The 14,522-nt window shown below is 42.5% G+C and overlaps 1 protein-coding gene across 1 annotated transcript; it reads left to right on the top strand.

The window, feature by feature from the left end:
* Nucleotides 1–388: 388 nt before the first annotated feature.
* LOC121920838 (25-hydroxyvitamin D-1 alpha hydroxylase, mitochondrial) lies at nucleotides 389–13,290 on the top strand. The gene is made up of 9 exons (XM_042448072.1): nucleotides 389–595; nucleotides 5,563–5,753; nucleotides 7,682–7,878; nucleotides 8,557–8,757; nucleotides 9,118–9,281; nucleotides 9,648–9,814; nucleotides 10,828–10,909; nucleotides 11,650–11,847; nucleotides 12,387–13,290. Exons 1-9 carry the CDS (start codon nucleotides 389–391, stop codon nucleotides 12,498–12,500), a joined length of 1,521 nt encoding a protein of 506 aa, XP_042304006.1. The 3' UTR covers nucleotides 12,501–13,290.
* The last annotated feature ends 1,232 nt before the right edge of the window (nucleotides 13,291–14,522 follow it).

Genomic DNA, 14,522 nt, shown 5'->3' with positions numbered 1-14,522 from the left:
CTCTCAGCCTCAGGGGAAGGCAGGGGCAATACCCCCTTCTGAACAAACCTTGGCAAGAAAACTCCACGATACGGTGTCCTTAGGAATTTGGAAAGGACTTGAAGGGACACCAGAGTAACAAGGGAGGCAGGAGGTTTCCTTCTTCCAAGCCTATCCTTCTCAAGTGCACAAAAGCATGTACACATGTTCTCTCCGGGCCCCGCCCACCCCGCCTCCGCGCCCTGATTGGGCGACTCGGGACCTGTATTTGCATAAGGGGCGGTGACTTCGGGGGGAATCCCCGCGCGGCTGGTCCATAAAAGGGCAGCAAGGATGCTCCTCCAGCAGCAGAACCTCTGGTTGGTATTCTCTGTAGCATCCTATCCTTCCCTCCAAAGGAGAAGCCAAGATGCCCCAGGCACTGAAGCTAGCCAGCAGCAGGGCCTCCTGGCTCGCCAGGTGCCTCCCGGAGCTGTGGCCGGAGTCTCTCCTGAAAGCTCCAGCCAGAGTGGTCCAGAGCCACAAGACCCTGGAGGAGATGCCTGGACCCAGCACCCTCAGCTTCCTCACCGACCTCTTCTGCAAAAAGGGGCTCTCCAGGCTGCACGAACTACAGGTAAGAGGGAATGGAGGGTATGGGCATGTCCTATCCAACCCTCCCCTTGCTCAGGGTCACCAGGCACTTGCTCCTTGATTCCAGGAGATGTCCTGCATCCCAGCCTTCTGTTGCAGGTCTGTCTGCCCAGGAGGGATGTCAAAATAGCCTTCAAAAGGTGCCCTCCTCAGAAGCATGAACTTAGCTTTATATCAGTGTTTCCAGCTTTGGTTTTTGCAGAGAGATCTTGTATCACCTTTGAGACTGACTAAAAGGGAGAGGTTGACAGTATGAGCTTTCCTAGACTTAACTCTACTTCTTCCGATGCATTGAGAAGTAGACTGAAGTCTAGGAAAGCTCATGCTGCCAATTTCTTTCTTTCAGTGAGGCTCAAAAGGTACTGCGAGATCTCTCTACATACTGATTCTACAGACTGACATGGCTATGTCTCTGGATTCTACTGCCTTTTATTGGGTTTACTTTATTTTTTATTTTATTTTATTGTCTTATGTTAGTGTTTCTAGCTTTTATTTTGTAATGTGCTACATTTTTCTTGAACAGCCCACGTTTTGCGGGGCCTCGTCCGCCTTTGTGGTTAGGACATCTGGTCACCTAGTCTTAGGTGCCTTCTTATGGTGACCCTAAGGCGGACCTGTCATGGGGTTTTCTTGGCAAGATTTGTTCAGAGGGGATTTGGCATTGCCATCCCCTGAGGCTGAGAGAATGCGACTTATGGCCCAAGGACACACAATGGTCTTATGCTTGAGCAGGGAATCAAACCCTGATCTCAGGGATGGTAGTCCAGCACTCAGACACTACACCACACTAGCTCTGCATCTACAGTGTTGATGCACCCAAAGGATAAGGAATACCAAGTAGTCCCTTTTTAAAAAGTGTACCTTGAACCAGGTTATATTGCTATGCAAGCTTTTCAGTTTCAATGAACTCTTTGTCAGGAAGACTTCTGTGACACTGATTAACATCGTAGGTAATATCTGAGGATGGTGAGATAATCAGGTGCTTGGCCTCCCCGAGGCGAAGGAAAAAGTGAACCCCAATGAGGAATACGAAGGAACTCTCAAATGGCAATGCCAAACCCTCTCTGAACAAATCTTGCCAAGAAAGCCACAAGATAGTTTTGCCTTAGGGCCAAACCCAATACTGAATGACTTAGATGTGCATCAACACTGCAAAGGAGGTCAAGGCACCGCAAAATGTAGAACTTTGATTTCTTTCAAATCCCAGACGCTTTAAAAATGTGAATTAATGTACATTTAAATCCTTTAAAAATGTAATCAATGGGAGTTGGGCACCAAAAATTGACTTTCTAAAACCATAAGAACTGGATACTACATGCAAAAATAAAAGTTTCCTTTAGGTATGCTGCAGGGCAATGTTATTCTGATTACTTGTTTATGCCATTTAAACATGTCCCCTGCAAGGAGTTTACAAGGAGGTGGAAAGATCCTCCCTCAGGTGTACTTAAACCTTGCAGTGTACACTACTTGTCTCCAGCAAGGCTTGTAAAAGGCTATTTAAATAATGCAGACTAAGCATGTTAATTCTTGGCTTGCTTGTCAACACAGGCCTGTGTAACCTTGGTGGGAGCACAGGCTGACAAAACTCTAGTTGGAGAGTTGCATGAAGTGGTTTTGCTTTGCAGTAACAACTACCTGTGTCCTTAAATGTCGCATGCATTTTTGGGGTGGTAGAGACATAAAATTTTTATATACCCAAAATAATGTGCAAAAAAAAAAAAAACAACCCTTGGGGCTGCAGTTTGAATTTGTCTCCCTGGTCTAATAGTACTTCAACTTTTGCGCTCACTCTTACTGCAAAATAAAACAGTACATAAATGGATACTCTCACAGTGGATTTTTCCCCCACCTGTAATGGTTCTTTATCACAGAGATTAGCTTCTATATTGACAAATTTATGATTATATAACTTTTTTTTGCTGTCATTTGGCTTTTTTTCTTCTTTTTCTTTTTTTGCTGTCATTTGGCTTTCCACATTATTCCCTTCTTTCTTGGAAGATCAAATACTGGTTATGGCTAAACATTAGAGGATATGACCTAGATATATTGTAGATGGCACAATTGTTCTGGATTATCTTCTGCTGAAATTTCAGTGTATGCTTCTTAGTTGGAAACTGCCATGGGTCAAATCTAGTTTTTAACTCTCTATTGGTTTGAATGTATCTGTGTAGAACCAGGTCAGAGTCTAACTGAAACCAAAGGAAGTGCTCACCCTCCTGTCTAGTTATTCAAGAAGCAGTGTATTCCCATGAATACAGAGTTAGAAAGAAACCAGTGTTCAAACTCTTCCTCAGACATGAACAAGCAGAAAAGTCATTTCTAGCTAAACCAACATTTAACCAGAGTTCTCAATCTGTAAAACTAGGAGATTGATGTTGGCATAGGATATGATCCAACCAATGTAGTCACTTGTGTTGCCTGCTCCTTTCCATGTTCATTTAGAGGTACATTCTGCTGTATGAAAGGAGCTCACTCCTAAATAAAGCTATCCTTCTATGCAACCTTAAGTCCCAGTGATTTCAAGTACAGAGTAATAAACATTCTTTTAGTCTCTCCCAGTGATATCAATGGGACTTGAAGATGTTGAACTTTGCTTAGTTTAGCCTTAACTTCTTCAGATGCGCTGGGTTACATCTCCCAGCATTTCCAAGGGGGGAAAGTAGGAGAAAGTTGAATTAGACTTCATCACATTGTAAAGACAGGCATGACAGTGCTTGTGAAGCAGAATTTGCATATACAAGGACTGTACTACATCTGGTTTTCCTGAAAGGTAACTCAGCCAAAAAATAAAATTAAAAAATATAACTCAGCCAAAAAGAAAATAAAATCCCTGTTGGGCTGGTATCAGGTATGATTGTATGGCTGTCTGAAACTTGCTTCTCCCAAACTGTACGAATACAGTGATTCACTCATCCAGCCACTCCTATATGTCTTTAGCACCACGAATGGATTTGGCATTGCTTGTGATGCCCTAGAGTTATGTGAATGGCTCATAGAGGATGACAGAATAAGATTTCTCATAGCCAATTCTATGACGTGGCATTCTTGCAACAGAAATTCTATCCTACCCCAGGAAAGGTATCTGCTTCTTAATGGTTATGTCACTCAAACACAATTCTATATGTAAGTCAACAAATTTTAACTATCCCCCACCCCACGATACTGCTATAATAATAAAATATTTACTGTATTTATAACCCGCCTTTCCCTTTCGAGGATCTAGGCAGGTAACAACAGTCCAATATAACATTTAAAAACAGTAGTAACACGATCCCAGTCCCCTAGCCCTCCCTCCTTCTGCTAAAATAGCTGGCATATAGTCTTGCCAGATAGCCATTGGATTGTGATAATGGCCAGCGCCAGGAAAATCATATTATTTTACAATCTCACTCCTAGAATCCCCTTGGATCCCATTTTGGATCAAGAAATAAAATAAAATAAAATAAAATAGTAACATGGCCAAGTTGGCTAAGAAATTTAGGGAGTCATAGTTGAAAAGACCATTATTTTTCCAATCTCTGCTCTCATCTAGAAAAGTAGTTTGCTGGTAATTCCTGCTACGACAGTTCTGAATTTTCTCTCTCTCTTTCTTTCTTATCTCTGGAAAAGAATTGTGGGACCATGAAGGGCCTCCCAAAGGGGCAGGTTTTGAATAGTGACTGCTATTATTCTGGTGGCAATTGTTTTAATAGAGTTAAATAGATATCAGCTAGTCATTCCTCTGAGATATCAATTGATTTGTAGACTTCTTTCACCTTTTGAATACCTAAAGAAATGTTTGTGACTTGATATCTTAGATAACACATGGCAAGCCACAGGCAGAGTTCCCCTCAACTACTTTGGTATGATGCACCCTGCCACGATCTGCCACTGGTATATTGTCCCCTTTTGCAACTACATCCATATGATGTCTACTATGTATATTGCCAGTTCCACAAGTCTAAAAGTTCGCTTTCCCCTTTGCCTGTGTCATATGGGGCACAAAGACTAAGCACTTTTAAATATTATTGTCATCGGTGGAAGAACTGAACTATCTGCTTAAATCTATCCTATTGAATCGTCTTATTAAAGGAACATGGAATTTTACTTTATATAGTGTTCCCCAGGAAACTGCTATCTTGGTAATGATTATTTCTACATTGGTCATAGGATAATAAGTTGTTAGGATTCTTTCATTTTGGGGTGGATGCAATATCCCCTTAGTCAGTAGCATGTGGTCTCAGAGATGCTGTGATGCACCCATGTGGTTTTGCATTAACAAATGACTCCCCCCCCCCCCCCCCCCCGCTTTTTTGAGATACACAAATTGAGGAAGCAAAGGTTTTCCTAACATGAAGAAGGTACACTGTGGGAAACTTTGTTTGACGTCACACCTTTAATGGGTCTGAATAAAGCAGGCTAGTTATTCTGGTGGCTTTCAAGTGTTTTGCACTACAGTTGCCATAATCCCTAATGATCTGCTGGGGCTTATGTGAGTTGTAGTCAAAAATATCTTGAGGGCATGATGTTGCCTACTTTTTGGCTTAAAAGATGAAGATTCATCATAAGAACTATGCCAGCATACGCTAAAACCATCTCTTTTTAAAATTAGAAATATCTGTGCAAACGGGATCCTCTCTTTGCTTCAGGATGAAGGAGGAAAGAGCTGGAGAGAGTCCTATTCTATATATCTGTTTGAGAGTCTTGTTCAGTGTGATCAGATGTCCTAACCACAAAGGGGGATAAAGCACTGCAAAATGTGGGAAATTCAAGAAAAATATAGGACCTTACAAAATAAAAGCTGAAAACGCTTTAAATTCATGCTTCTTAGTGATGCTAAAAATGGAAGACATTTTGGAATTTCACCTGAACAGAAGGGTGAAATGTAGGACATGTCCTGGAAAAGTAAGACATCTACTCATCCTAGTCCTGTTATATCTAACAACCTCCCCAACTCTGTTTCTTTTGTAGATTGAAGGCAAAGCCAAGTATGGTCCAATGTGGAAGGCAAGCTTTGGGCCTATTCTTACTGTCCATGTTGCAGATCCTAGCCTGATTGAGCAGGTGCTGAGACAGGAAGGCAAACACCCCATCCGTTCCGACCTCTCCTCCTGGAAAGATTACAGGATCTGCCGGGGCCATGCCTATGGACTGCTCACTGCGTAAGTGGGGGCTTCTTCTCACTACATACACAACAGGATGTGGGGGTTTTCCATGGTGCATGACAGGGATTTCACAGTCCAAAACTACCCATCAACATTTAATCCCCCCCCCCCCCGTACCTTCTTGCATAATAACTAAAGGAGAGTTTTCTAAGCTAGGGATGAGGAAATCAGACATTTTTTTTAAAAAAAATCCAAATTGAAAGGAAATTCTCACCCAACAGTATGCAGAAATAATGCAGTCTGACACCGCTTTAACTACCATGGTGCAATGCTATGGAGGCCTGTGATTTGTAGTTTTGTGAGATATTTAGCCTTCTCCTTCAGAGATTTCTGCTGCCACAGCAAATTACAAATCCATAGGACACCATAAATGGTGTTGAACTGCATTATTTCTGCAATGGAGATGCAGCCCTTGACTCTGCAGCAACGTTCTGTGATGATATTTAGGAGAGGAAGAGGAGGATATATTATGTGATCCTCCAAATATTCTTAAACTGCAGATCTCAGCATTTCATTCCTTTAGCCATGCTGCATAAGGTACTAAGAGATTCGGTCCAGCCACATCCAGAGGGCTGCCTGATTCCTAGCCTTGTTCAAGAATCTTCAGATAGATCCATCCATGAGTCCTGGTGACCATTTAAGGAGTGATCCTACTGTGACTGTTTCTCTCAAGTAGGGGAATTGTTTTACAGTGTGAGATACTATAGAACATGGATGGGAATTGTGCAGCTTGCCAGATGTTGTTGGACTATATTTCCCACCAGCTATAATCAGCAAAGTCAATGGTGAGGAATTCTGGGAGTCACAATTCGACAATATTTGGAGGGCCATACAATTTTCACCACTGCTTTAGAAGCTCCTGCTTGGGTACATGGCTGCTAGACCACAGAGAAACAAATAACCTCGTGAGGCTCAAAACTGTGGTAAGTTCCTCTGACATGAAAATGTGTATCACTCCCCAGAAGGCTCGAGGCAGTTGCATAATACACTCTTACCACCTACATACTCAACAGTAGTTGTCTTAAAGGAGTGCATCAATTTCCTGCCTTCTCTCTGCTATATTTGGTTCTCATCAGCAGAATGAGGAAGCTCACTTCTTACACAATAATTGTCTTTTCCTAAAACCCGGTGCCCCCTCCAGATGTGTAGGACTGCAGTTCCCATTATCCTCAACAACCATAGCCATAATGGATGAAGATGATGGGGTTGTTTGCCCCCATGTTGAGAGAGGTGCTATCAGGGGAAGGCTGGTCTTGGACTGGAATCAAGCATCCTGGGCGTAGTTGTGGGTTGTCTAGTTAGGAAGAATGCCAAGTCTCCTGTGTGACACAGGAGCAGAGCTTGGGGGTCAAGGAGTTGCATGGGAAGAAGGGACCTCCAGGTTTCACTGACTTGAGTGTGTGGCAGTTTCCGGGTGCTACCCCCCTTCGTGCTTGCTTCCTGGAAGTGAGTCATACCGGAAGAACAGGATCTGGCCCAAGCTTTCGCAAAACTCCAAGCTGGAGAAGTGAGAAATTCTTCCAAAGCAGTTTATGAAAGTTTATGACTCAGGGATGCTTAGTGGGAGGTTTCTCCTCAGCTGGGCTGATGCTTCCGCAGTCTAGACACAGGATATGACTAACAAGAAGGACTAACAAAAGGCAGTTTTCCTAGGCGCTTTCTCTCTCACACTCTCTATCCCTTTTTAAGCAGAATCCAGTTGTGCTCTAGAAGATTGTTTATTAATTATGAAGGTGGGTGGGGGAAGTCTTTATGCTTCCCTACAGAGAAGAGAAATATATAGATCTCGAAACAGATAGTTTGGAGGGAATGCCTTTTCTTTTCTTTTTAAATAGAAGGGTTGTGTGCTCCTCATTACTCTGGCATGTGGATTTGGGCACGTCTCCAGCCTCATCAACTAACAGGGGCCTTTCTCCATTGTACAGGGAAGGCGAGGAATGGCAGCAAATACGCAGCATCCTGGGAAAGCACATGTTGAAGCCCAAGGAGGTGGAATCCTACACTGGCACACTGAATGAGGTGGTTAGTGACCTGGTTCAACGGCTGCAGCACCAGCGGAGCCTCCACGAACAACATGTAGTCAAGAATGTGGCTGATGAGTTCTACAAGTTTGGATTAGAAGGTATTTGGTTTGTTTGCAGCAGGGGTGGGATTTGTGTGGGCCTGAACTCCAGCACCTAGCATCCCATGCCATTTGGTTATGTTAGGTAGTATGCCCTCCAGCTGTCCTGATTTGGCAGGAACAATCTCAATTAATCCTGTTATCCCACTTTTCAGCTGCTTTTAAAATGTGCCAGTTTCTCTCTTCTCCTCCTGTTTGCCCTCTGTGTCCTCAGATTGCTTTACTTGCTGCAAACTGAGCCTGAAGTGCAAAAGGAGTGTGCACTCCATTAATGTAGCAGAGGGAGAGGAGAGGAGTGGGCAGAATCTTGCCCTTCCCAGTAGGCTTGGGCAAAAGCAAACTCCCACAGGCCAGCACCTTGTAGCATTCAGATATTCTTTTTTTTAAAAAAGCTGACAAAGTCACTTCTAGATTGTTGTTTACAGGGAGGAAAAAAAATAAAGTTGTAACTGTAGTGGCAACTAACCTGTGTGGTTGTGTAGCTGTTAAAAGTGACTTTGAATTTAACAAGTAGAAGCGAATTTTATTTTAAAAATGGGGACTGTAATGACAACTAACTAATTTGTATTGGTGTGTCAAAAAGTAACTTTTGAATTATTGTTGAATAACTAGAGGAAGATTTTTTTTAAAAAAATGGACTATAAAGACAACTAATTTGTATGTGCATGTCTCTCCTAGGCATTTCTTCTGTCCTCTTTGAATCCCGCATTGGCTGCTTGGAACCCAAAGTCCCAAAGGAAACAGAGACCTTCATTAGCTCCATCAATACCATGTTTGTCATGACTCTGCTCACAATGGCCATGCCCAAGATCTTGCACCAAATCTTCCCTAAGCCCTGGCAGAAGTTCTGTGAATCCTGGGACTACATGTTTGAATTTGGTGAGTGTTGCTGCCAGAGCAATTCCTTACAAATTTGATTAAAGCGTGCTGCATCGATACCTAGAAAGAAAGGTCCACCACTTACACTGAGGTGGGCAAAATATGGCCATCCAGATGTTGCTAGAATACAACTCCCATCACTACTACCTAGCATAGCCAATGGTACAGTATGATGGGAACTGCAGCCCACTAGCATCTGATGAGTTTGAATTAGACCCAAGCTTTCTTTCTCCTGCATGGGTCATACAATGACAAGAAATAGCAAGCCAGAGAGACATGTCTGTGGTGGGCAACTGAATGTACTATTTGAGGGCTGTCCCAGGGAAATGAGAACTCATCTCCTTCCCATTTCTTTTCCAGCCAAAGGGCACATTGATAAGCGGATGGCTGAGGTTTCAGAGAGAATCTCACGGGGAGAGAAAGTAGAAGGGAAATACCTGACTTACTACTTGGCTCAAGAGAAACTATCCATGAAATCCATCTATGGAAATGTGACTGAACTTCTGCTGGCTGGTGTGGACACGGTAAGCATTTTCAAATAAATCAAGGATGAAATAAGTATCTCTGTGCACATACAAAGTACCTTTCAGAGACTTCCCACCTCCCTCTATAGATTTCTAACTATTACATTTGAGGGCAAATGTCTTATCAACTCATCTTATCCTCATATATGATATATTTGGCCCTTGTTCACTTGATCCTACATAATATGATTGGCAGAACCAAAATTCAACTAGTAGACTTTCCTCCTCTGCCACTTAAAACAAGAATAAGTTGTGTTCTGCCTGAAGGGACTGTCTTTGTTCAAGGTCCCCATTTGACTGTGGCCCTTATTTCCTAGCCAATTTAGCCTAATAATTAATCCGCCCTGCCTGTCTGTATCCCTCCAGATCTCAAGCACCTTGTCATGGAGCCTGTATGAGTTATCCCGTCATCCTCAGATCCAATCTGCCCTCCACAAGGAAATTACGGCAGTCATGAAGGACAGCCCCATTCCAACTGCAGCTGATGTAGCCCAGATGCCCCTCCTGAAGGCAGTGGTGAAAGAGGCACTAAGGTGAGTGGATGGAAAGTTAGTACCTTAAGGCAGCAAAGACATGTTCCTTATCTATATTGTTAGGGGAAGCATAGCAATGTGATCACATTTCTGCTTGCCAAAAAGGACTGCTGTCTTTCGGAACAGAAGGTGACTGGCAGCAGTTCAGGACAGAGCTTGGGAAAGTTACATCTTTGGCCAAGCTATCTGAAGCGCATGTGAGCTGGAGTCCAAAACTAACTTGTCCAAGATCTAGTTCATATTCAAAGCCGGTGTCACATGATCAGAGGTTTACTCCAGTCTGGCCACAGCATCTTCTGTTCAAAAAATGTGACACCTGGATAGGGAGGTTCCATGAAATCTATCATAGCTGTTGCTAAACTTATTTTTGGTGAACTTTTTGTTTCATCTCCCTTTAAAAGCCCCATTTAAGTCACTGGCCACCACCATGTATTATTGTAATCTCAAACTGTTGATACATGTGTGGCAAAATACATCCTTCTGTGCCTGTCCTTAACTTACTGCCAATCAGCTTCTTAGGGTGATGGCAATGAAGAAATCTTGTCAAGAAAACCCCATGATAGGTTCACCTTAGGGTTACTGTAAGACAATATTACTTGAGGGCATATAGGCACACAGTGACAACATGAATCCCACCTTGAATCCCACTGTAGGAGAAAGACAGGATATAAATCCTTCAAATAAATATATAAATGAAATGAAACTGTATCAAAGGTGGGCCCATGGAGCAAATGTCTCACTATCTAGTCACTCACATGCACCCTGGGGATCCTTAAAGCTGGGGAAATACTAAATCTCTGCTTCACACTCATACACCTAAGCAAAGAAAGGTGGCTGCATCCTATTTTGGTGTCACTACAACTGTATCACAATGTCACAACTTAATCAGATAGCTTAGCCTAAAACGCTTGTGTCTTGCAGTCAACATTTGTAACTGAGCAAATGCTGAGTGCCTCTGGGGTGTTGATTCCTTTAGATTTACTGTATTCTGGTTTTCCTGGTTCTCCCCACAGATTGTACCCAGTGATACCTGGTAATGCACGTGTCATCTCAGACCGGGACATCCAAGTGGGAGATTATTTGATCCCCAAAAAGGTGAGTGTGGCAGTTATGAAATAGGGATGGGGCCAAGGTTGTAGTGCAGTAGTGCCTTGGGGCTGTAGTATCTAGGCAGGCCTCAAGCTGTAAGAAGTATCTGCTGAATTTAGCCATAGGGCAGGGCTTGGAAACACTGATGTTTACACTACAGCTCCCAGAATCCCCTAGCCAGCATGGCCAAAAGAGAATGGAATACACACTTGTTTAAAAAAGAGAATCAGAGAACCCTCGTGTAATATGCAGGCATTCCTTGGAAGATGTGTGGAAAACCTCAGCAGAGGAGAGACTGAGGTGGGGGAGGGATAAATATAACAAGGGCCCATGCACAATACAGACTTGTAGTGCTATTATTCCACTTGAATTGCCATGGTTTTGCTCTTGATAAGGGAAAGACCAGGGGCAATATGTAGATAAAATTGTGCAAGGGCAGTTAAGACTTTACTTTAGAGCTAGGAAACAGAAACAGTGCCTATAGGAGAGGGGTTAATGAAGGGATAAAGCTGTAACACCTTTCCTTAACCTGGTATCTGTGCTAGCTGTGGATGATAGAGGCTGATGTGCAAACATCCAGAAGACCCTGGGTTGTGGGAGGTTGTTTTGAGACTGGGGCTTCTTCTATGGTGGCTCTTGTAGCATTCCTGTGTATGATGGGGCTGCACTGATAAGAGATAATGTTCTGCATGTAGTTTTGTTGAGCAGCTTTTCTCATGATACTTTTTTCTCCCTGCTCCATTTAGACCCTGATCACCCTCTGTCATTACGCTACCTCACGTGATGAAAAGTATTTCTCTAACCCCAACACCTTCCAACCAGAGCGGTGGCTGCACAAGGATGATGCGCATCACCCATACGCCTCCATTCCCTTTGGCTTTGGCAAACGCAGCTGCATTGGCCGGCGCATTGCAGAGCTGGAAGTCTATCTGGCTCTGGCTAGGGTGAGTACCTGCTTGGAAATTCAGTTCTCTCTGCCAGTATTGAAAGAGAAAGCAGGCCAATACACACTAGCAAACACACTAGCACACTAAATCATTAGATGGGCAGAATTCAACAGTGAGCAAAAAAAACCTTGCTGGGTTAGTCCACTGGCTGATGAGGATTCTGGGAATTGTAGTCCAAATATAACTTTTCCAAAGTGTTGGCAAACTAAGGGCCTATCCAGTCCAGCTACCAGCCCTGGGGCTGCAATTAGCCATGTAATTTAGCAATCATGGGCCTGATCCCCCACATACCTAACTAGAAATCTGTACTCCATTTAATGCATCATTGCATCCTGCCCCCTACTTTTGCAAGCAGCACAGTTAAAGGTGCACCAAATGGCCCACTGAGTCACTGCAAAACCTCTTCAGCTCAGTGCCGATTTAATGCGAATCCACTTCATGGACCCTTCCTCAACCAGTGACCCTCTTTTAAAGAAGCATTATCTCAAGGGAAGCTAACAAGGTTCAATATTTTCTTTTTGTTTTCCCGATTAAAGATCCTGATGCATTTTGAAGTGAAGCCAGAACAAGAAGGACAAATAGTCAGACCCATGACACGCACACTTCTGGTGCCTGAGAAGGAGATCAATCTGCAGTTTCTGAATCGTTGAGAATTGGATGAAGTGGAATTTATTGATTTGGACTTCCCATCAAAGCATGGACTTGAGAGGAAATGGCAACTAGCCAGATGCTCTGCATTCTTTGGAATCTGTTTGAAGGATCCATGATGTAGAGAAGAAGTATGTCAATGGCTCAGGCCTCGTCAAGGAGCAACCCTAGAGTATTGCCTCTAGGGGAGGAGATTTCACTATGCCTTAACTTCTCTGAACCAGGGTTGCACCAGTTTCCTGCTGCCTATGTGATACCTGCACACATACACACAAATGCATACTTTGCTGTGTAAAACCTATGAAAAATGCAAACAACTTTTCAAACCTCATAATTTTCAAAACAAAAGAAGCTGACTTGAGAGGAGAGGAGAAATCAACATTGCTTGACTGTTGTCATGAACTGGGAAATGCTTCTGTAACTTACAGTACTAGTTTAAAATGGACAGAATGCCACTGAAGCTTAAAAGGCAATATATGTGTGTGTGTATGCATGCATTCTGTTCAGAGGTTTGGGATAGAGCAATAGTTATCTATTTAAATGTATTATTATTATTATTATTATTATTATTATTATTATTATTATTATTTCTATTATGCTAATCTTCTATATTTAATACACTTCCCCCAAATATTTATATTTTCTACTCTGTAATTTATAAATATATAAATATTTAAATATTATCATCCAAAATGTCAGAAACAAATGGAAAATTAATTTAATTTTTTAAAATGGAACCATGTTTTTTCTATATGTTAAACAACTTTATTGGAACAGTTCCTGTACCCTAAACTGTCAACCTGAAGCTTTCATGGTGCTATATTTAAATGTTATTTATTATATTTAGATAATATACTGTACATAAAATGTTTTTTTTAAAAAACAAACACCTGAGTTGTTTGTCTGTGATTTCTCTGAATCTGTCTTGCTGTCCAAGTGGTAGACTCCAACATCCAAACATGCCCATACTGGAACACATGTTTACTGTAACAAACTACCCACCCATATGTACTTTTCCTTCCTTGGCAAGAGGCAAGAAAGAGGCAGCAATCCAACATCCTCCTCAACACAGTATAATATCTGCATGTGGAAAGAGGCCATGCCAGCATTCTGCAACACCAAACAGTTTAGCAACACATGCCAATGACTGGGCTAATGTTGTGCAAATTGAAATGCACACTTGCAGTGCACAGCTGCAAAGCACAGTGTTTTGGTATGCACCACTCCACCTCTGCTGCTGCCAGCAGAATACGTAGGTTGCGCTAGGATGAATAATTTGCGCACATGTGTAGCATGATTAATGCATGGATATTTCATCAACTGGATGCTAGCCAGATATGGCTCCTGCTCCAACCATTTTCTTTCTTTGAGTAGTAAGCATTTCAATGCAGAACTATAGACCAATATGCAATGCATTTGAGCTCTTCTTATTTCTTTCCTTTTAGCAGCTAATTGTGAGGTGAAAAGTAAGAGATCTAGCAACATTACCTAGTATCACCCTAAATATGATAAGGTGCAATTTTTAATGTGGACACATCCCCATATTTTTAAGTCCTGGTAAGCAAAACTGAGGAGTGAGTCACCATTTCTGGAAACAGGGAGTGTACCAAGTTAAGGAAGGGAGTGCTTTGGCTTTGGGAGGTAGCATATAACAGTGAATGCTTGGATACAGCTTTGAATTATTTTCTTCCCATATTCTTTTGTCTTTTAATGTGTCCTCAAATGCCCTAAATGCAGGCTAGAATCCTGCTAGAGACTTACTTGTTTGTAAAAAAGGATTACATATGTGGGAATTAGAATTGGGCAGCTCCATAATGTCTGTATCCAGTAAGGAGCTGCTGTATCCAGCAAGGGGCTACCTGTTATAGAGGGAAGGCAGCAAAGTGATCAATGCACACTGATCCCAATGCACACTAGTCCCATTGTGAATTGAGACACCAGCTAGCGAATGCCAATGCACATTGGTAGAGCCCATAGGACACTCTTCTTAGTATCCTGTTATGCATCTTCACATTTTGCTAATC

Source organism: Sceloporus undulatus, chromosome 2 (assembly GCF_019175285.1).
Source record: "Sceloporus undulatus isolate JIND9_A2432 ecotype Alabama chromosome 2, SceUnd_v1.1, whole genome shotgun sequence".
NCBI lineage: Eukaryota > Metazoa > Chordata > Lepidosauria > Squamata > Phrynosomatidae > Sceloporus > Sceloporus undulatus.
Note: the sequence above shows the minus strand (reverse complement) of the source record. Positions and strands in the feature narration are given on the sequence as shown.

What these genes read in the sequence shown, in the direction of transcription:
- LOC121920838 (XM_042448072.1), top strand. Translation starts at nt 389, where the DNA reads ATGCCCCAGGCACTGAAGCTAGCCAGCAGCAGGGCCTCCTGGCTCGCC. An exon ending in GCCTATGGACTGCTCACTGC is followed by an intron (nt 5,754 to 7,681) that starts GTAAGTGGGGGC and finishes TCCATTGTACAG; the next exon opens with GGAAGGCGAGGAATGGCAGC. An exon ending in GGACTACATGTTTGAATTTG is followed by an intron (nt 8,758 to 9,117) that starts GTGAGTGTTGCT and finishes TTTCTTTTCCAG; the next exon opens with CCAAAGGGCACATTGATAAG.